General features: G+C 41.0%; 1 protein-coding gene across 2 annotated transcripts in view; it reads right to left on the reverse strand.

Moving 5' to 3' along the window:
• Positions 1 to 281: 281 nt before the first annotated feature.
• bcl11aa (BAF chromatin remodeling complex subunit BCL11A a) overlaps positions 282 to 21,748 on the reverse strand; it is a 47,135-nt gene continuing 25,668 nt past the window's right edge. For both annotated transcript variants that reach the window (XM_026355860.1, XM_026355859.1), the window contains exon 3: positions 282 to 6,140. In XM_026355860.1, coding sequence (XP_026211645.1) covers positions 3,892 to 6,140 — 2,249 coding nt within the window. In that variant the 3' untranslated portion in view covers positions 282 to 3,891. The remainder of the gene's footprint in view (positions 6,141 to 21,748) is intronic.

Genomic DNA, 21,748 nt, shown 5'->3' on the forward strand with positions numbered 1-21,748 from the left:
TAGAGGGTGATTGGAGGTGGAGAAATTACTTCAGGGCCTTATTAGATAAAACAGTGTGCACAGGTTCTCACTATCACACACACGACATAAATATATAGAATAAAATAAGTATCATACAACAAAAAGATACCAATGGGCTCCCGAGTGTGAAGGCTGGTAATTACACGTGCATCTTCATGCATGCACACACTTGAGACAACTTGACACACACACACACACACACAGTGCAGATAAGCAACAACTGTCGTTATACTTTCATTTTTTTTATTAATTGTTTTTGTTCTTTTTTTGATAAAGGGACAAAATGGGTGTGTGAACAGGATTATGCAGACATCTGCCAGAAAACACAGACAGTGGTTTTCCCAATACAACTGAACAGAGACCCCAAACAAGTACATCAGAAAATTAAAGAGCTAGGTTTGTCAAATGACCATCGGCCACCATTACAAAAGAAAAAAAATTAAAAAAATAAAAAAAACTTATAGAACCAAAAAAAAATAAAATAAAAAAAAATAAAAAACAAAGAAACAAAAGTAAGACTCCATTCCATGTCTCTGTTTTGAACAGAGCATATAGATAATAATAAATAGTAACTGCCATAGTAAAAGATAAGTTCAAGTTCAAGTTACAACAAACAGCTCTCAGAACAGGAATAGAAAAGGCTGATAACAAAATATTCCACATTGCCATTTACAAAAAAGTCTCAACTCAAGCAGGCTTCTCCACGTCCCCCAGGTCATTTTTAAATATGCTTTGCATATGAAAGTATACCCAATCTAAATATAAAGCACCATTTAGTATTTGGCAATGAAAAAAACTGCAAAACATTTAATTTATTTTTTAAATGTATTTTATTTTGACACTTTTTTCTCGTAATCCATGTACTGCATATGAAGTTTTTTTTTTTTTTCTTTCTCTCTTCTCGATGTTGGAATGTAGTCAGGTGGGAGGGGTGAGAGAGACAGAAGCACACAACAGAACAGGCCGACGTCAGCTTGCATTACTGCATACAAGTATGGCGGGGCAAGGGGGATGGAGGGCAGGGGTGGGGTGTGTAGGTGGGAGGAGGGGGGGGGTAAAAAACAAAAAAACTCAAAGAAGATATGTACAACCACCTCTGTGGACAGGAAACAGAGCGGCAGCCATCTAATGGCCCACAACACCTCCCAATGCCTCATATGTTAGCTGCTTTTTTATGGGGGTTTTTCCTTTTATTTCTTTAAACATACAAATAATTTGCACTATATTATCCTGCCAAATTAAAAAAATATACCGTGGCAGCATGGGATTTTTTTTCCACTACCAAAAAAAGGTACTGTAAATACCTTTAGAGAGAACAAGCAACAGTTAAAAATACGAGCCTCAATATAAATACTATAGTGCCTACTCTAAGTGAACATTGAATTCAAATACAATTCTAGAAATACAGAAAAAGTAGACCATAAATGTGTTTAAGCATAGGAATCAACATGAGTGTGCATTTTCCTATATTTTAGTTCTTTATTATATATATTCATATATAATCTTAATCCTTTCCCCAATGCAAATTGTATTTCAACCTGAAGAGCTGTGAAGAGCCAAGGCAAAATAAAATACAAAACCATCACAGAATTTTTTTTTTTTTTAGTTTGTTTTTTCATCTTTTTTTTTTTTTTAATAATTTTATATATACTGTGATCGGAGTCTTGAACACCACCAAGACGCTGATGAAAAGAGAAAAAACAACGAAACTCAAATACAGTTTCCCCTAAAAAGATAGTGAAGTGTTATTTGCAAAAAATTGTTTATTTTCATATGTTTGATTAAAGGAAGATTTATACAAAAACAGATTTTTGCAGTGTAACTAACGAGATTGGAGTGTTTGTGCCTGGCCACCAAGGTCTATAAATTATTCAAGTAGAGATGACAATAACGTCGCAATACAGTTGCGTCACAATGTGGATCCTGGGTGCTGCAAATATGTTGCGAGAATGAAGCATCAAAACCTTGTCATTTACAGACCTTGATGACAGGATGAATTTTCAAGCCAAGGCTAAGATTTGGCATGTTTAGGAGTAACAAATTGACAAATGGTCAAAGTTGAAACAGCAAGGGTACAGAGGTCAAGGGTCATGAGGCTGGAAGTGCTGACAACAGATCATGTCTCATTTTGTAATGCTTCTCACAATGGGACCCTTGTCTTCTGAACAGCATTTCAATAGCATTTCCCCTTCACTGTAAACTTGTAAACTTTTTGAATTTGAAACAGTGCATTTCACATTGTATAAATCTAGTTTTTAGACTCTAAAGACAAATGCGAGAGAGATATTGGAACTGACTCTCAGGTAGAGTGATAAGTGCCATAACAGCTTCAATGAAACTCATCAAGGAAGAAAACAAACAAACAAAAACAACAAACAAAAACACTCCTTTAGGGTTTAAAAAGGAACAGGAAACAAAAAGATGTGCCCTGCATTAGCCTATGTATCCTGATTTCAATTATCACATTTTAACTCTTTTCAAGAGCCCTGTAGTACAGATATATATATATAATTTTTTTGCAATTCTTTCTGTCTTTTTTTCTGCAATTAGCTTGTTAAAGACCCTGTTTTGATACTACAAATGTAAGTGAAAGACATTGCATGTGATCCCCGTAATAATTACTGTACACAGCTTCCAGTTCTGTGTAACTTTCTGTCTGTCTAGCTTGTAGTTTTTTCAATGCTCTCAATAAAGTTAGCCTCACTTGTAGCTCATATATTACTTTATGCATTGTTCCACACACTGACATATTGAAGCAGCGTTGTAGGTTTGTGCTAACGCAGATACATGTCGCTTTTCGGCCATGCGCTGTATCCCTCAAGTTTAGGATTGTACATTACAGGTTACCTTTATCTCAAAAGTACCTCCTTACCAGAACCAAAATTACAAATAATTCAGATATACACAATACTGCTTGTACCATGCTTTCCATGAAATCCACACATTAAAGATAGCCTATTGAACATGTAATAGGTAGCTAAATGATGATTAATGATCTTTCATCATGAGTTGTCACAGTTCATTTGAACAGTCAGGTGCTTGATGCAAGGACCTTTCCCGGGTGGCTTAAACTTTTTTAGCTTTTAGCTTTTTAGCCCCAAACTTATGCCAGATAAGATTATGGCCAATGCAGTCTTGAGATATCAAAGGCACTCCTCCTTATTCTACCAAATAATAGTACAGATTGAAATCTTAGCACACCCTTGTCTTTTTGAAAAAAATTTGAAGGCTGTCGTTGCTTTCAATTTAGTCATTAAGCCAATGCATGAATTCTTTTAACCCTGTGAGAACATGGTGTCTTTTAGAAAGATCAGGATAAGTGCATTTCCAGGGTTCTAAAAACAGGGTCAAGTCAAAGACTCGTCACTTTCCATGTTACAAAACAAAACTGTACATGATATGTGTTACAAAATGTATGCAGCATGGATGTATCTTTCTTGTCTTTTCTTTTTTTGAAGAATAAAAAGGAAAAACAGAACAAGAGAAAAACAGCAACACATTTACTCAACAACTAACCAACCAGGGACAAGTTCTTTTCTTTTTTGATTAGCAAAAAACATACTATGCATGCTGACTAATTCTTAAAAATGGAAAAGGAAAACTCATAAAAGAAAATAGTACACATGTAAATTATTGCACAAGAGAAAGGCTCGAAGTTTTGCGTCAATGCAAGAGTATTGCCCCGATACAGATCATGCATTCAATGGGTAATGGAAACGGGGTGTGCTGGTGCAGAGCACATGGTCTTAATCTTCCACCAGACTGGCGAAAGTGGAGTGTAGGGTTGGGGCAAATCTACAAGAGGCTGGGAATAAACAGGGGACTAATGGTGGACATAGCTGCGGGGAAAAGGTCCCATAGTTCGGCCTTCTACTCTGACTTTATTTCGGTACTCAAAGGACGATCACTGTGCCATTTTTTCATGTGTTTCTCCAAGGTGCTGTAGACACTGAAGGGCATCTGACAAATTTCACACTTGTACACGTCTTTGCCCACCTGACCATGGGTCTTCATGTGGCGTGTTAGTTTGGAGCTCTGGGCACAAGCATAATTGCAAAGCTCACATTTGTATGGTCTCTCCCCTGTGTGGCTGCGCCTGTGCACTGTCAGGTTACTGCAGTTCTTGAACACCTTGCCACAAAACTCACAAGTATCACTCCTGCGGCCGTCCTTGGAGCTGGGCCGTCCAGGACCCCCAAGGTGTGGTGTGCTGCCCCCACTGCCTGTACCACTGCGGCCTGACATTCCTCCGTCCAGTTCTCCCGGAGGAGTTGAAAAACGTAGACTGCCATTCTCTGACGAATGCTCAGACGAAGAAGCAAAGGGCGATTGTCTAGAATCCCCAAAGTTCAGAAAAGGGTCCTTGAGTTGTCGCGAGGCAGCATAGCCAGCCAGCCACTGGGAATAGACGTTTTCCGTGTTAGGGATTGTGGGAGTGGGAAGGTCAAATTCCTTTTCCAGTTTTATGCGTTTGGAGAAAGGACTTAATGGACTGGGGCTACCCAGAAGCAGTTTCTTAGACAGGCCAGCAGAGGCAGATTCATTAGGGGATGCCCCTCGACCATTCACTGTTGAGACAGAGCCCTCTTCTCCACGATCCGTTTCCAGCACTGAGCCCCCATCACACATGTCGCGATTGTGGTGATGGTCTCGGCTGAGGTGGTGGTGCAGGTGGTTTTCCTGGGCCATGGCATTCCGTTTGTGCGCATTCAGGGCTTCACTGAAGTGCTGCATGCTAGCAGCCAAACCCATTCCCTGCATTACCTCAGGCAGTGAGCGCGGGATGGACCCCTCATCAGCCACAGCACCCAATCGGCTTCCGATACTGCCGTTATTTTCATGCTGACGTCCTGCTTCGAGATTTAAACCAAAGTGATAACTGTTGTTGTTTCTTCTGGCTGCCCTCTCTCCATTTTGTTCTTCCTCCTCCTCTCCTTCCTCTTCCTCCTCCTCTTCCTCCTCTTCTTCCTCCTCTTCCTCTTCTTCTTCCTCCTCCTCCTCCTCCTCCTCTTCACCATTCTCACGTAGCATGCGGCCATTCTCACTTTTCAGCTTAGCCACAACTGACTTAAGGGCATTGCTTGCACTGCCCATGTGCTCACTGGTACCAGGTTCTGGAGAGGAGGCTGTAGAGAGTCCATCTTCTGATTTGCCTGTGTTTGGCGAAGATGATTTGTGCATGTGTGTCTTCATGTGGCGCTTCAGTTTGCTAGCCTGTGTACAAGCATGATCACACAGGTGACATTTGTACGGCTTCTCTCCTGTGTGGCTACGTCGATGAACTATTAGATTACTCTGAAACTTAAAGGCCTTGCCACAAAACTCACAATGCTTTGATTTCATGGGGTTGGTAGAGGAGGGAGTAACTCCTGCTGAGGGGAGTGGAGTAGTAGGAGTGGTTTGAGAACCTACTGGTGACTGCATGGAGCCTGGAAGAGGTGGTGGGGTAGCAAGGTATGGGGGTTTGCTGCCTCCTGCACCTCCTGTTCCTCCAGTTCCTCCTCCGGTCTGGAATGGCTGGAGCAAGCGCTGCATGGGGCTAGGGCGGCTGGGAGATAACGGGGGAGTGGACCCTGAGGTGTTACCCGCCAGCTCCCGTAGCCGCCTTGAGAAGTCCATTGTTGGAGGCGGGTCCAAGGGCAAAGGAGGATTGAGGCGCAGCACCCTATCAAAGGCACTCGGGTGGTGGGCTGCCAGCGCCAACTCCTCTGGGCTCAGGTGATGGGGGTCCAGGTGGTTCCTTGGAGGGGGGCTGAAGAGGGGTGGAGTGGGAGGGAAACGCTGATGGTGGCCTCCACCAGCACCCCCAGCTGTGCCAATTCCACCCACTGCTCCGACGCTATCCCTACCACCTGAACCTGAGCCAGGGATGCGGAGGAGATTGAATGGGCTTGCATCGGGAGGCAAATGAAGGCCGTGAAGCGGAGGCTGAGAGGGGCAGTCTGCACCTCCACCCAGGGAGGAAGGCCCACCCATGCGTGGTGTTAAAGGGCTGCCATGGTCACTTTCTAGGTAGATACGGAAGCCATGGGTGTTCTGAGCATGCTGCAGCAAGAACCAAGCACTGCCATACGACTGCTTACATGTAGTGCAGGTATAGGTAGTTGGCTCCTCCTTACCTGTTGAGACAGAGAAGAATAAACTGAGTTAGAGGAATTACAACTAATCCAACACCACCTTTAACAGACTTTATATCATGTCCTAATTACTATTATAGCCTGTTATAGGATTCTCATATACTAGAATATTGTACTGAAAATAGTATTACAATTAGAGATAAACACTGTATATAATGAAGTAAATGAATGACAACTCTTACTAAGCAGAGCCAGTCTTTTATAAGAACCTTAGGCTTCACTATTACAGCTTTTAAAAGTGGTCAGCACATGGTGTTGAGGGTTTTGCAAATACAACAGTAGCTCTTATTGAGGTCATGCCCCACATGAGTAGCATGTGAGAAGTAGTCTCTGTGTGTACGCATTTGTTCTTCTCTCAGACTGCTCTGGGACATAATTCCTCCCTCTAGACTGATTGTGAGTCCTCCATTGTCAGCAGGAGAACAAAGAAAACGGGGCTATCCCGACGGACTACCACTTCCAACTGATCTACCAAAACAGAAGCTCTCTGGCAAACAGACATATGCACACATACAAACAGGAGAGGCAACAGAAAAGAATCCTTTAAAACTTTAAATTATGGTTTGCATATTTCTGCAGCAGAATTAAACATAAAAATAAATTCTATTGAGTGAACCAAGAATTAGCAGGTAAATACCATCAGTAAATACCCTGTCAAACATTATTTCATATTTTGATATGTAAGTATATTCTTGTACACTGTATTCTGAAGTCATATTCTCATATGTATTTCTTATATTACACCACTAATATATGCACATATGCACATTCAAACACACACACAACAACAAACACACAAGGTGCCTGAGGAAAGTAAAACAGTAGGAGTGTAAAAACATTTAGGCCCCAACTGGAGAGGGAAAGTAACCCCTTCAGCCTGCCTCAAAAGCGTCTCTCTCTCAGTGAACCATGCAGAGTCACTCTCAGATGGCGGCAAGTGGAACAGTTAAAACAATAATTGCCTTTGAATGGCCTCAGTGATGATGACCTGTGGTGGGACCCGCAATGCGTGTGGAATCTCATTAGGGGACCAAACGGATGGCCATCAGTTCGTTTACAAGATTAGATGACAAATGAACCCCCGTCGCTGCCTTCTACTGCTAGGCACAATGCAGTGTGAGTGCACTTACAGAGATCTGCACACTAGCACAGAAGTGGATAAATCTAATGAAGATATACTTGAAAACAGTTGCAGCATTTTATGTCACTAATACCATTCTTAATGCAACTAAGGTCAGAAGAAGAACCATGTTTCTGCAACTGTATATAGACAATAACACTACTAAAGGAACAAAATTAAGAGCTGGGGAAAACAAGTATGTGCTAAATCAGCAAAGAATTCTTATTTTATCACTAAAGCAAATCATATAAAAACTTTGTATCTTTCAAATTCCAGATCTAAATGCAAATGTGTGGGTAGAAATATGGCTATTTACTCAATAACAACTGCAACTTTATTACACAAATTACATCAACATACAAAAATGTCAAAAGTTGCAATAGATAATAAATTGAAACAAACTGTAATATTGTTGCAAAAGCAAATAAACAGGTGTCATTCCAGGGGTCGTAATATTGATGCTAATTATCTCTAATGCCACTGATGCTAAAAAGCTATTTTGCTGTAAAGTGTCATGAACAATAAATTACAAAACATTGCATTAATATGTAAACAGGTAAGGTGGGTTGCAAAAATACATAAAATTTGAACATATCAGCAGCTAATTACTGACAGAATGACAAATTAGCAATGTTACTAAAAGGATGTCACAGTTTGCATGGCAGCTTTTATGCATCGACACACTGCAATTTACCTGCAATACCCAGAAAGAGAGTCAAAGAGGTTATAGTAAAAAAAAAAAAAAAACTATTCTACACATATTTGGGAGGGGAAACATTTGTGAATGTGTGCTCTTAAGTGCGTGCGTGTGTACGAGATTTTTCTCACACACTAGGACATTCACAGCATACACAATCACAAATAGTCATTTGAGTTGACAAAGGACACGCTTTTATTCACAAAGATTATTAATTGTCAAAGAACAGTGTGGAACAGGAAACTAGACACATGAATATGTTTAAGTGTGTGTGTTTGTGTGTGTGCGTGTGCAGACAAGCGTCCTAATTCTTCCCCTTCCTTAATTTTCCTTCCTTTTTTTTTTCATTTCACTCTGTCTCCTTGTCTTCTGCCATACACACCAACACACTTATCCCACATGACCAACAGTTTGGATAGCCAGCTAAATTATGGATCATTAAAATCGGCACAAATTACCACTAATTGTGGCCACCTGCAACGGATCTAACCTGTGAATATCATTTGCATTATGACCATGGAGGCTTTATTTATTTATTCATCCTTTTTTTTCCCTATGGCTGATACACTTAAATGCGAAACACTGAATATGGAGATAGGTTTTCCATTCGTTACACATTACATTTCATATGTGATTTAACCAGCTTAGAGGCACCGTTTCCCTCCAGTTGACCACATGTGTGTTACCTTTCTTTTGCTCTAAATACAGCAAACAGTAGTTTTGAACATAACACAATGTCTTTATCACTAAGGTGAAAGTCCGGATTCTACATTCTTGTACGAAAATTATTTCCCAGACAATATGAGGAAATGTTTATTGTGCAGTAACTGCCTGCTTTTGCTTTGAACACTGCTTTTCTCATATTGTACTGTGTATAATGTCATAATGACATCTACTGAAAATCAAAATGACGGTCTGGAAATTGAAGCAGTTGCTGCAGTATCTTAAATATAACTGAACCATAAAAGATTCTTATCAGGGGCATAGTGAAGTAACCAACCACAGAAGAAGCCCAGAATAAGTATATTATTACTATTGTTTCCTGAAGAAGTAGCCTATAGTTTGCTTTTGTATTCAAATAAATAACAGAGACTCTCAGGAGCCCCTCATCCTGTAAGGTTCCTTAACAGGTTAGCAGGCACTTCTCCCAGAAGTGTTTCTAGAAATCAGATTTTTCCTGTTCCTGTCATAAGTGCCATTGTGTGCAGGTTTTTGCGTTCTCAAAGTGACATCATGTTTACATACAATAAAAGGTACAGCATAAGCAGCTTGTGAACAACAGTGACGTTCTGCCTGCGAGGTGTTCAGGGATAGGAGTCTGATTGAATTCACACCTCAACACCTAACATCTCCCAGAAATTACTTTCTCTAGAATTGGGATGGCTGCGATAGAAAAGAAGAAAAATAAAATAACGTATAGCTGCTACTCAAAATGTTTACACATTCTTCCCTTGAATCTTTCTGTCGATCAGTTAGTGCGTAATATTAGGCATTATGGGTGTTTTAAAATATATAGACAGGCACAGTAAGAAGACTGACTGCATGTGATCAGGGCCTGATTCGGTTACATTCAAATAAAACCTCACAATACTGATAATTGAAGATGAAGCCTGTGAATAAATGTGATGGTGAATGTACAAAATTCAAAAGAAAAGGTTTTTGTTTCCAGCTAAAGATGAGGAAAATATTGAGGAAAAACAAGTGCAAGGCACAATGGTGTAACTCTTAAGCTAATATGTTCCTTTTTGACTTGTAGCTCAGACTTGTCTGCACCTGATTGAAACTGTAAGGTTAATGGATTTTAGAGTAGGCAACTGCTCCACTCTGTCTCTCTGTAATATACTCCCATCAGCCACTTCATTAGGCAAACTCTCTACCACTCCGAGGCAGAAAAATGAAGTGAGAAAGTGCAATGGAGAATGGGATATGAGGACAGAGTGAGAGTAAGGCAAGAAGAAAGGGACAGGCCCAGCAATCCCTCCTGTTTAAGTAAAGATGAAGGTTGACAAATCCCGGCTGAAACTGAAAATTTGGAGACGGCGGGAGCATAGAGGAGGAACGAGGAAGGAGAAGAAGAAGAAGAGGGGAGGTGGAGGAATGGGGGTAAATAATACCATCCGGTTCTTTACCTGGGGTAAATGTCAAAGCCATACAGCCACTAGTGAGACTCTAGAGAACACACCCACACATACACAGTTTCAGAAACGTCCTAACACTCAATACCAGCCATGCTACAGTGACAAGTGCAGGCATTAAGCCCTATTAAGCCAAGGGCATTGCCTGCACACTTATGTGGTGCTAGATGGGAGAGGGAGGCAGTAAGGCAGCTTGGCTCATGTTTCACGACTCCTTTGTGTGTGTGTTTGTGTGTGTATGTGTGTGCGTGCGTGCGGCCACTTCCCCTGGCACTATCCAACCCTCTCAAAAAGGATGTGTAATACTCTGATCCAGTCGCTGTCCAAGGAGCTGAAAAAAAAAAAGAAGCTATTGCATGATACTGAGGTAGACATGCAGTGCTGTGTGTGTGAAAATGGAAATGTTCTGTGTCGTAGGGAAATCTCTCCAGGTTGTAATAGCTCAGGTAAAGTGATACACACACACACACACTCCAATGACACTATTTTGCTGTATTTTTTCAATGAGCCACAGTCATTCTGTCCTATAAATTAGCTGGACCGCCATCACTACATCCCTCTCAGACCAGCTGGGAAAGGAAAATGGAAGCCAGGTCTTGGCTACCAAATACTGTAGGACAGCCTGACCACTATTTTACTGGTCTGATGTAAATTTTATCCATCTGAATTGGTCCTATGTCTTGCTCATCTCATCTCTGCAATATTCGTCTCTGTGCCTTTTGATTCTTTCACCTATCTTATAATTCATTTCACTTCTCCTCCATCCTACATTCTTCATACCATATAGGCTTCTCTCCTTTCTAGTCCTTCCTCCCCGCCTCCTCCTCCTCCTCCCACATCCTCTCCCCCTCTCTTTCCACCCATCGGTGGCTCTCCGGAGGTGTCCTTGGCTGAGTCCACCTCTGGGTGAGATGATAGTAATTGAGGTAATGGAACATCGCTGAAACAGGATTAGGTACGCATACTGGGAATGAGGGACAATGTCCCCTAATACAATTTGGGATTTCTATCTGAGCCTCAGGCTTTCAGGATCTGCTGCTTATATTTACATCTAGGCATCGCCGCTCACCCCTGATCACCTCCTGCTTTACCTTAAAGGGATACCTGGGCATTTCGTTATAGTTTTCCTTTTCACTGTTATTACTCTTCACTTTGTTAGGATGTGTGTAATTATATATAAATGTCAAATGAGCTATCACACTGAAGCTACTGTAAATCTCTTGATAGTCCAGTTGTCCACAAACTCTAGCTGTCCTTGGACAGTACACTATAGCTTAGTAGAAGCGCCATCATACATGTGCAGCTGTCCAACAACAACTTCCCCATGGGGGGATAATCAATAAAATAATTAAAAATGTATATATATTTGTTAAGTTCACTGATTCTAATGAGTAACAGGCAATTAAAGGACAATTTTGGTGTTTTTCTCTTTACCTCCAGCTGAAACTGAACAAAATATCAGATTGACAATCTATTGCATATGAATTTCTTATATTATATTATTTCTTATATATATCTCATGACTCCCACTATGCATTAGCACTGTAACGGATGCCCTGGCATACCTAAAATAAAAAAGAAAATCTTTCATGACTCTGCAAACCATTTCAAAGAAAATTACTCTCAAATGGTTTCTGCTGAGCACAGACATTATGCATGTTCCTCGCCTACCTCCTTCCATCCTCTCACCATCATCACCCACTAAAGTGCAACACTTGTGGCTTTCTGCTTCTATTCCAACAGTCAGTTATACTGCCCCCCCCACCCCCCATCCAAAAAAACTTAACCATATCATTGTTGTTATGTGAAAATCCTGTTGCCCCAATTATGGCTCTTTTCATGTTTTAATTTCAGAACTGCTTGTTCTTATTCTAGCAGGGAAAATTCAATGACCCTCAGGCTTGCATATGAAGCCATTTCAAAACATTGTTGGTTAAACTCAAAAACACATGGTGGTCAAGTTCAAAAACAAGACTGTTATGAGAGCCAGGACACCAACAAAAATAAGAGCATTGTTGCACACTTACGTTGGCATCCTATTCGACTGTAATTGTCTATTTTGGTATCACAAACTGGGCTAAATCTTCAAACAACTTCCAGTGTGGTCCAGACAGAAGGATCTGCACTATCCTCGCCCCCAATTATTTTTTTCCTGTCCATGCACAAGCTCTCTTACTAACTGGACGGCAAACAATTGGAATGCAAAGAGTGGCAGCTGGTGTTCCGTCCACTCGCTGAGGGGAGCAGCGCAGTCAAATAACAACATGACGGCAATTGCTCGAAAGAGACACTGCTCTGCTTGGAAGGAAATCAGCCTCTGTTACTGGCTACGAGTCTGCAGCTAGATCAAAGCAACTTCCTCAAACAGGGCAGTTACAAGAAAGTATGTACATCCTGATGCAATGAATAGTTGTCTAATCATTGAAGGGAAACTAAAAAAAACTATCTTAGAGTGTATGAATAAGAAAAAGTATTACTAAGGTTTTTCAAGCTTTCTTAGAAATTAGTTCTGCATCTCGTAAATGTTCAGCAGTGTTTGTATTTGCTAGCTGGGGAGGTCACTAATGACACTTTTGGTCATTAGACGACAATATTAGATGACATCACGGGAAAACAGTTTCAGAATATCAAGGTATCACTCTGCTTCACTAGTCGTAGCCAGATTCATGCGAAGCTACGTTCGATTTAACAAACATGCCCCTTTTATGCAGCGATTTTTAAAGGAGGCTGGGGTTGAACTTTACTTACTTCTATTCTATTCCCAGTTGTACTGACTACAAATATGCTCAAAAGACAAAGAATTCTTGGGGAGAAACCAGAGATTGGGTGTATGAAAACTGTGATGTAAACTTCTTTGCTATGTCCATCAGGAGTTTTGTTTTGTTGATGTTGTAACATACAATGAACCTGTTTTTTCATCTCGTTGCTCGCATTAATGCATCGATCCAGGATTGCGATCATCTCCATCAATCATCATGTATGCTCACACGCTCGTGGTGATCTCGACTCCTTGGACACGGCTCCATTTACCTCTCTCCGATGTCTTTATCGCTCATCTTGATGGAAGATAAGAGTGTTATATTTATCACCTGTGCCTGCATTACACTTTCACTTTATCTTGTTTCATCATCGTCGTATGGTTTATTATCATTGCCAACTCTTTTCTGACTTAAATCAAAGGTGATGAAGTGTTTCAGCGCCAGAGGATTTATACTAGTAGTGAAACATTTCGACCTAACTAGTAAGAAGTCCAATTGCCATGACTCAACTTTGAAAAAAATCTCATCTGGAGGTGAATCTTCACCAACAAGGTTTATTCTACTATTCCAGATAGCGCAGTTAGACAAACAAAAGGGGAAAAAGTGGAAATCGGGAATATTCAGAAATCTGGATCACATTGAAACTGTCTCATTTGTAGGTACAGAATAGAAATGTGAAAAGCAAAAATCCTGTCACAGGTACATTATAGTGTGTATTAGTACTAGCTAAAATAATTCCAAATGAATTTTGAAAATATAAGCTTTTGTGTTAGACACCTTTTGAATTACCCAAAAAAAACAACAATGGCTTATTGAGCCTGTCTGATTACCTGCTGCGTGTACATGGATGTGTGTGAAAATGTGTGTACTTGTGTGATTCTGCCGTACACTTGAGGCCAATGAGCGAAAATATCAATACAGTCTGTCCCTATGTGTGTGTGTGTGTGTGTGTGTGTGTGTGTGGGGGGGGGGGGGGGGGGGGGGGGGAGGAGGTGGGGGGGGGGGGGGGTATACATCAATACCTTCTGTCTCTGTGTGTGGAATCCCTGCTAGGCTGCAGACTGTTCTATCTACAACTCTCTCACCAAGAATCTACTGGTGTATGTGAGTGTGTCCGTCCAACCGCCCATTACAGCAGTCGTGATAAAGTTTCCTTTTCCCTCTCTTTATCACACGCACATGCACACAGTCGCACACACACACACACTCGCGTAAACACACACACACGCAGCGACGTATCTCATAAAGTGTGCCCTAATAGCACAGCCCAGACTCTTAAACTGTGTTTATAAATGTAATTAAATGGACGGGCCTTTGTAAGAGCATCCAAGCGTACTGTAGCAGTGATCCAATGTGTGTGCATGTGTGTTATGAGTCAGCTTGTGTGTCCGTTTGGGAGACCGGTACTCATGATGGCAGGGACAGCCTCCACTTAACCCTAAACCACCATGGTGAAATTACAGAGCATCCAAATTACAGCACTTATGTGAGCGGAGAGAGAGAGAGAGAGAGAGACACTAGGGTTTGAAAGAGGAAACTTGGTCCTGACACACACACACACACACACCCCCACACACACACAATACTGAATGACTCAGCTCTTGGACTTTTATTTGGAACCCGAGACTGCAGAAACTTTCTTACAGCTAAATCTGTTGCAGATTGATGACGTAATCAGATTTCACGCAGTCATTTCAGGTTGGATGAAATAAGTGTCTCTGCAGGGGTCACACGGCTACACTGATGACATCCTTTATCAGACTCATAGTTTACATACAGTACATGATGGAAAACAGTTCATATCATATGCTTTAACTGAAAACTATGCTCAGTTTTCCATTTTTAAACTGAACTCTTAAGGTTTCTCAACTGTACAGTATTTTTGGAAAGCAGTTGTGCCACAGTAAATTCCTCAGGCATTGTTGAAATACTGTAAATAACAGGACACATACTTTTGATTTATTTCAAATGACGCAGCGTGGTTTCCACCAAATAGGTCCCCAGCTAACAAAATAGTGCATAATCTGACAAAGAACCTTGTTCAATGAAGTACAGTAATATTATGTCATATTATTGTGTAACTGTCCTCTAAATATTCACACTTCTAGACAACTTAAAGCTGCAGCATGTAACTTTTGTTTAGTTTTTGTAAATGTTTTATTTTTATTCTTTTGGTAGAAAGTGTCAAACAACTAATCTTAAAATGTGTAAAATGATTTAGCAGGGCCCACTTCTAGTTAGTGTCGTCTAAAAGTACTTGTGCTATATTTCTTTTTCCTTGTAGCGCTCTTAAATCCCAGAGGAGTCGAGAATACACACTGAGAGGAAGCAGATTTTCTCTAGTGGCACAAGGAAGAGGTTGGTGGTCACTGAAGACACACACACACACACATACACACACGTGTATACACAAAGCCAGTCTGGTATTGAGTGATCTGCAGGGACCTGCAACAGCTGCCAAGCAGCACAATTCAGTCATCAGTGTGTATTTGTGTGTGTGTGTCTTATAGTGACCACAGTGGGAGATCACTCTGAGCCGAGCAAACACCTCAGCTGGCCAGAGGCCCACACACGCGCTCACTCACTCGCACACACACACACACACACACACGCGCAAGCACGCACAACGCTTTGCTTCATCTCTTCATCTAATCCCTTCTCCGTCCAGTTGGTCTCATCCCTCCATCTGTCCATCAACACTGCATACAGGTGGCTGTCCTCTCTCTCTCTCTCTCTCTCTCCCTGTTTCCAGAGGAAACCAAGGCAGAATGGAGGAGAGAAGAGGAGGAAATCTTGGAAATCAAGGATGGGGATAAAAGGAAGAGGAGAGCGCGATAAGAGAGAAACACACACATACAGCCTAACCGCCCACACACTCAACACACATTTACAGCACAAGATCCAACTTGACCAAAGAATCAACGCTGCTGCCAAAAAAAAAAAAAACCCTTTCGCCCGTCAGTCTATCCATCCCTCCCACTTTCCCTTTGTTTTCCTTCCTTTTTAAATCCCACCATCATCCTCTCCCAGGTGGGCAGCACTCAGCGCTGTCTCTTTAATTGTATTCATCTGACAAGGCCAATCGATACAGGACATATTTAATACAAATTTATGACTATTAGCCATCAGCGATAAAAAGCCTTTTTTTTTTTTTTTTTTTTCCTGGATAGCACTTGCTTGTGGTGTAAGAGAGAAAGAGCAGGAGAAAGGAGAGGAAATACAAGCCATCCTGCGTTTAACACAAACAGCCTCCCACTGTCTCACTGCCCGACCTTGGAGAGATACAGTTTAAGCTGCAGCACAAACACAAGAATTCAAGATTCTTTTTTGTTTTGTTTTGTTTTTCTCCTCCCTTTCCTTTCTCTTCAGACGAGGGCTTCAACTTCAAGTGGGTCTCGTGTGTATTTGGGAAGATTTTCAGGCATTTGATTCTAGCGCACAAGAGGATTTCAGAATGCAGCAGCAATTCTTTTGGCAGGGAAATATAAATAATTATATCAACTGGTGATTTGCAGATTGATAAACCGCTTCTTAACTGGTGTAAATGGACAAACCTGAGTCTGATTGTGCCAGAAAGACGGCAAAATCTTAAATTACAGTCAGGGTTGAAAAATGTGTATTTAACTCATGCCACGACACTCTTGCCGTTTCTAGCAGTCTCCACAAATAACTTCTTGTGAAAGGTAAAAAAAAGGTGAAATATGCTCAGAGGTTAATATTAAATTTCCTATCAAAGTTCCCAGATTTGGTCACTGTTGTGTTCCTTACAGAGACAAACAGCAAAGGGAGTGTTGTGATGAGATAAAGCACGAAGACAAACTCCCCTCCAGCGCTCCTTCACAACCTTGTCTACTTAACAAACACTGTAGGCTTGATTCATTAGAGCTGCAGTCACTACACCCTGAGAGCCCTATCGATCCCCCAGACGTTTTCCACAGAGCCTGGGGAGAAAAAAAACTGAGAGCAGAGAGGAAAAAGAGAGAGATGGAGAAACAGAGAAAGGTGAGAAAAAAAAAAAAAAAAGACAGCCAGAGAGACAGGCTGAATATATGGCACTGTTAATACGAAGCGAGCAGCAGTTTACCTGCCTCTTTAAATTCATTCTAGCGTGCAAGGCGACTGTGACGGCTCCCGGAGAGAAAAGCCCCCCTCGCCTGACGCCAAAAGAAATCTCTCGCCCTCCAAGAGAAATAAGGTTTGCAGAGGCTGGAATCAACGTCAGATGATGAAGAGATTTTTAGGTTGTGTGAAACCACCAGTCAAATACATTAAAAGACAGCTTGGGTCAGTGTTTGTGGTGGGGGCTGAGATAGATTAAGCCAGATTAAACAGCAACATTTTTTTTATGTACAGCTGGTTTTCCCATTTTGTAGGGTGATATAAAATCAGTGGAAAAAAAGTGTCACAATCAATAACGTGAAAAGGACTCCGAAGTCAAATGCTAATAAGCAGATGACCTGTTTTTCTCTAAACAATACAAAAAAGTCAAAAGTCTGAGTATCCACAGCATGGATGAGAAAGCAAACTGGTCGGGGGGGGGGGGGGGGGGCAATAATAACCACAGACCAGAAATAACCACAAAGTGACATATGATAACCAACAGAAACAAAAACCTAAAGAAACAAAAAGTGACCATAAATAAAAGATTAAATGAACCAAGAAAATCTAAATTACTGGAAACACATACTAAATGAACAGTGATAAAAAAAAAAAAATAAATAAATAAATAAAATGAGCCAAAAGCAAAGAGCAAAAACCAAAACATTTACCAAGTTACCAAAAAGACACAAAATGATCACAAACACCAAAACAAGCCACTAAACCTACTGTAGGAGGGGTTCGGGTGTGTTACCGCTCTGTGTCCCTGAACTATCAGTGCTCGTGCACATGCTTGTGTTATTTAATGTGTTTTGTCTCTCTTTGTTTGCCATAAACTGTGCACAGAAAATTCCCCGTAACACAAAAAGCATCACACCAACACACCATGTCATCACCATCTCCACATAGTGGCTGTGAAAAGTGGTGTCACTATGCTTTGGCATAGATTGGCATCAGTGCGTGGTGCATGGACAACATTTCTGAATGACTGCAGACTTCTGATGGATGTACGCCTGTTTGTGTGCAACGTGGTAATTACTTGTGCACACTGAATCACTCCATAGCAGCAGAAAGATGTAGGGCCTGTAAATAATTTGAATTCATTTCTGAACTTGTGAACTTGCATGACATACATGTAATTCATATAAATAAGTCCAGTATGTGGAATCGTGTCTGGTGTCTGATCATCTGCATGCGTGTCGCAAAGTTGTGTGAGTATTTCTGTGTGTGTGTGCGCGAACACAAAGATGCTCCATTAGTGATTTGGAAAGTGGTGTGGGAGCCTTGGCATTCCCATCAGGCCTAGTATGGCCTAAGTGCTGCACCACACACACTCCCAAACCCTAACCAACCCCACCCCCATGGGCACAGCATGGATAACCTCCTCCCTCCACCAATCCTTATCCCACCTAGGACAACCTTGAAGCGCCTCTCAGCCTGATCCAAAGCACACACACACACACACACACACACACACACACACACACACACACACGGTCCACTAATGACCAAACCCAAACAGCTCCCAAACAACTCTGAAAAGCTATTAGGAGAGGGCATTTTGTAGGGGAAGTGATTTTTTTTATATGCCATTAAAAGCCATGGATAAAATGGGCGTTCGCGTAAATACAGCCACAGGTCGGAAGGGGATAGCCAAACAAGGATAATTGAGAAACCATAGTTCCCCCCTGAGATAAAGGTAGGGGAGTGTCCTCTGATCACAATGATCATAATGTTTACACAGTAACACAAAGGTTTCCAGTTACTTTTTGAATGTTTCCTCTACATTTTATGACTTTGTATTTGTTTTGTGAACATTCTAGTTACTGTTATGAGTTTGTGGACTGGTTTGTGATGTTGGTGTCCAGACTTTTTAGTATTTGACAGTAGAATTGGGTACTAATTTCAACATTAACTTGACATATGGATAGCATTGTTTTGAAATTTGTGACAGGAAACTACCCTGGCTTACACAAATATAACATTATTATAACTATTGTAAAATACCATTATAAAATAGTATACATATTTTCTTCAAACTACAAAGAACAGCCTGTTGAGAGCTTGAATTTTCAGATGCATGCTGTGAAGTCTTTGTTAGTTTGCTTCTTTAAAAACTTAATTCAATAAGTTGAGTGAACTCTAAGAAGCTTTCATGTGAGAAAAACTCAAGTGAGAATAACTGATGTTTAAAAGCTCCGACAATAAAAAAAATAGAAACTTTAAAGCTACTTTAAAGAGAATCTCACTCAGTCCATGCTGCCTCGCCTAGACATCTTTCTTCCTGTTCTGCTATGCTCTCCTACCATTTGGTTCAATGACTTCACAGGAAGTGTCAACAACACCCCTCCACAATAACATGTATATAGTAATGTGTATAGTTTTGGAAAATACTTTTTTTGGAAAAATAGGTCCTCATGGCTTTTGTTCTGATACAGAATACACTTCAATTTTCCTTTTTCATACATTTGTAAACATTTCTTAAAATCTGTTCACTTTAATATTATGGGGTACAGATTAATAATTAAAAAAAACATCATCATCAAGTCAATATCATTTGAATCAGTGTAGTATCAAGGTACTGTGGGAATGTGTTGTCCGTGTGTGGTATTTGCCCTTGTATGCACGCATGCACTATTCGTTCTTTTTCTCTTTCCTCTAGGTGGAAAAAAAAAAAACAACACCTTTCGTCACAAAGCAGTCAAACTGATCACTGAGCTGGTGAAACTCGGTACGGGACTGCAGGGTTATTGTGTTCAAAAACTCAACTATACACGTTGAAAATACAAAGCGTCACTCAGTCTCCGTTGTGCATTTTAAACCTTTAGATTTGAATGCAGGCCCCGTTAAGACTCCTGACAGGGAGAAAATAGCTCTGGTTCCAGAATAAACAAGGGTCCGTTCCTTGCAAGTGGAGAGCGCTGGGACTCACGTCGGGTCAGGTTCAGACATGATTTAAGAACCGAAAATGCACTGACGCAACCTTTTCCGTGAAGGAGGTGGTAGGCTTAGCATACCTGTTGATTACCAGCCTCCCACCTTTTTCTCTACCTCCTTCCTTCTCTTTTAATCTTCACCTTTTTTTTTGACTACTCCATTGTTTTTGTCTCCTTCAGAACTGCAAGTGAGAGAAAGATCACTCACTCACCAGTGAGCAAATGCACCTATACACACACACACACACACACTCCTGCTCGACCTTATTCAGCAGTAACAGCCACTCATTCAGCACTTCAGTAGTATTTTTATGCCCCTGTGATAAAACATAGTGAAAGAAGACAAATAATAAAGAGGAAACATTGAGGTGCCCTCTGGGCCTGACACACACACCTCACATTTAGGATACTGTATCTTTCTCCTCCTCATTAGCCCTTAATAACACACAAGGCCATCATATTCATAACAGCTGTTAGGTAATCTTTAGAAAACTACTTCCTGATGAGAAGGTCACTCAGCCTGTTAGGAAAGCCTGTCAGTGTATGCCTGCACAATCTGGGAGTGGACACCCAGGAACGAAATAATGAGAGATGCAAGTTTCTACACGAGTCCCATAAATGTGCAAATGAGATTAGCTTCATTCCCCACTTTCCTTCATTTAAATTGTTCAGTTTTCAATATAATGTGATCATTTAGACTTACAAAGATGTTTTGTGAAGGAATAACAGCTGTTTTCTGGGGCGGGTGGTAAGGCATGTCATTTTGTCTTCGTGCCGGCCAAAGTAACCCATCAACTCGTACTGCAAGATTATATATGAATATAAAAACATATCTGATAACAATCAGACCTGCTAAATGAGGTTGGGAGCTAAGGAGAGCAATTAAATAACCACTGAAAAGCAGACGGGAAAAGGTTGCAGCTGGAAACGCCTTGTGAATTGAAGGAATCCACCGTGTTCTAGGGATCATTGTTATGTCAGTCCAGCAGAACGTAGTGTACTCTTAAAGCTACAAAATTAGCATCATCACAGTGTTTTTTTGGAGCAAATGTTTGAACATGTCAAGTAAAAGGTGTAATGGTACATCAACGGTGGCTCATTTCCTCTAAGTGTCTCTTCTAGCCAGCGTGGACAATACAATACGAAGACCCTGAAACTGTTTCACCTCCGCTAAATGATGTGCAGTCTTTATTAATGTGATTAATTACATCTGTATTCTCCCTTTTTATGAAATGTCAAAATGTCTACAGGGGAAGAAGTCTATTATAACTGCTTTAAACACACTCAGTCCACTAAAGGAAAGATATGTTCTTTTGGAACTTTTTATTTTTCGTGCCTGTTTTGTTCAGAGAGGATATACAGCAGTGTGTCAGGTACACAAATTAACATTTCCTAACCATAAAAAATCCCTCCCTGGTAACAACATCCTCCACCACCTTATGTTTAAAACATTATACAACTGCTGTATTTCTTTCTTTTCCTAGCCTTGCTATCTCTGTCTCCCTGCCTGTCCCCTGCCCTCTCTCCTTCTCCCATTCCCTACAGCTGAGCCCTGTAAAACAAGCTGAAACATAGCTCTGAATATATGAGTGTGTATTTACAGTATGTTGCCGACTACACTGCCAAAAAAAAATGTGTCCCAACCGCCCCCCACCCTCCTTCTCTCTCCTCTTACCTGCCTATACGTCTACCTATAGGAGGAGGAAGAGCCAGAGGGGACGAAGGCGTGCATGTATGTGTGTGTGTAGGATTAAGTCTGGCCTTATCTGTCTGGACGGGTATTACAAGCTGAAGGAACATATTCTGGACACTTATCTGAAGTAGTGCAGGGAGAAAAACTAAACA

This window comes from Anabas testudineus, chromosome 15, assembly GCF_900324465.2.
Source record: "Anabas testudineus chromosome 15, fAnaTes1.2, whole genome shotgun sequence".
NCBI lineage: Eukaryota > Metazoa > Chordata > Actinopteri > Anabantiformes > Anabantidae > Anabas > Anabas testudineus.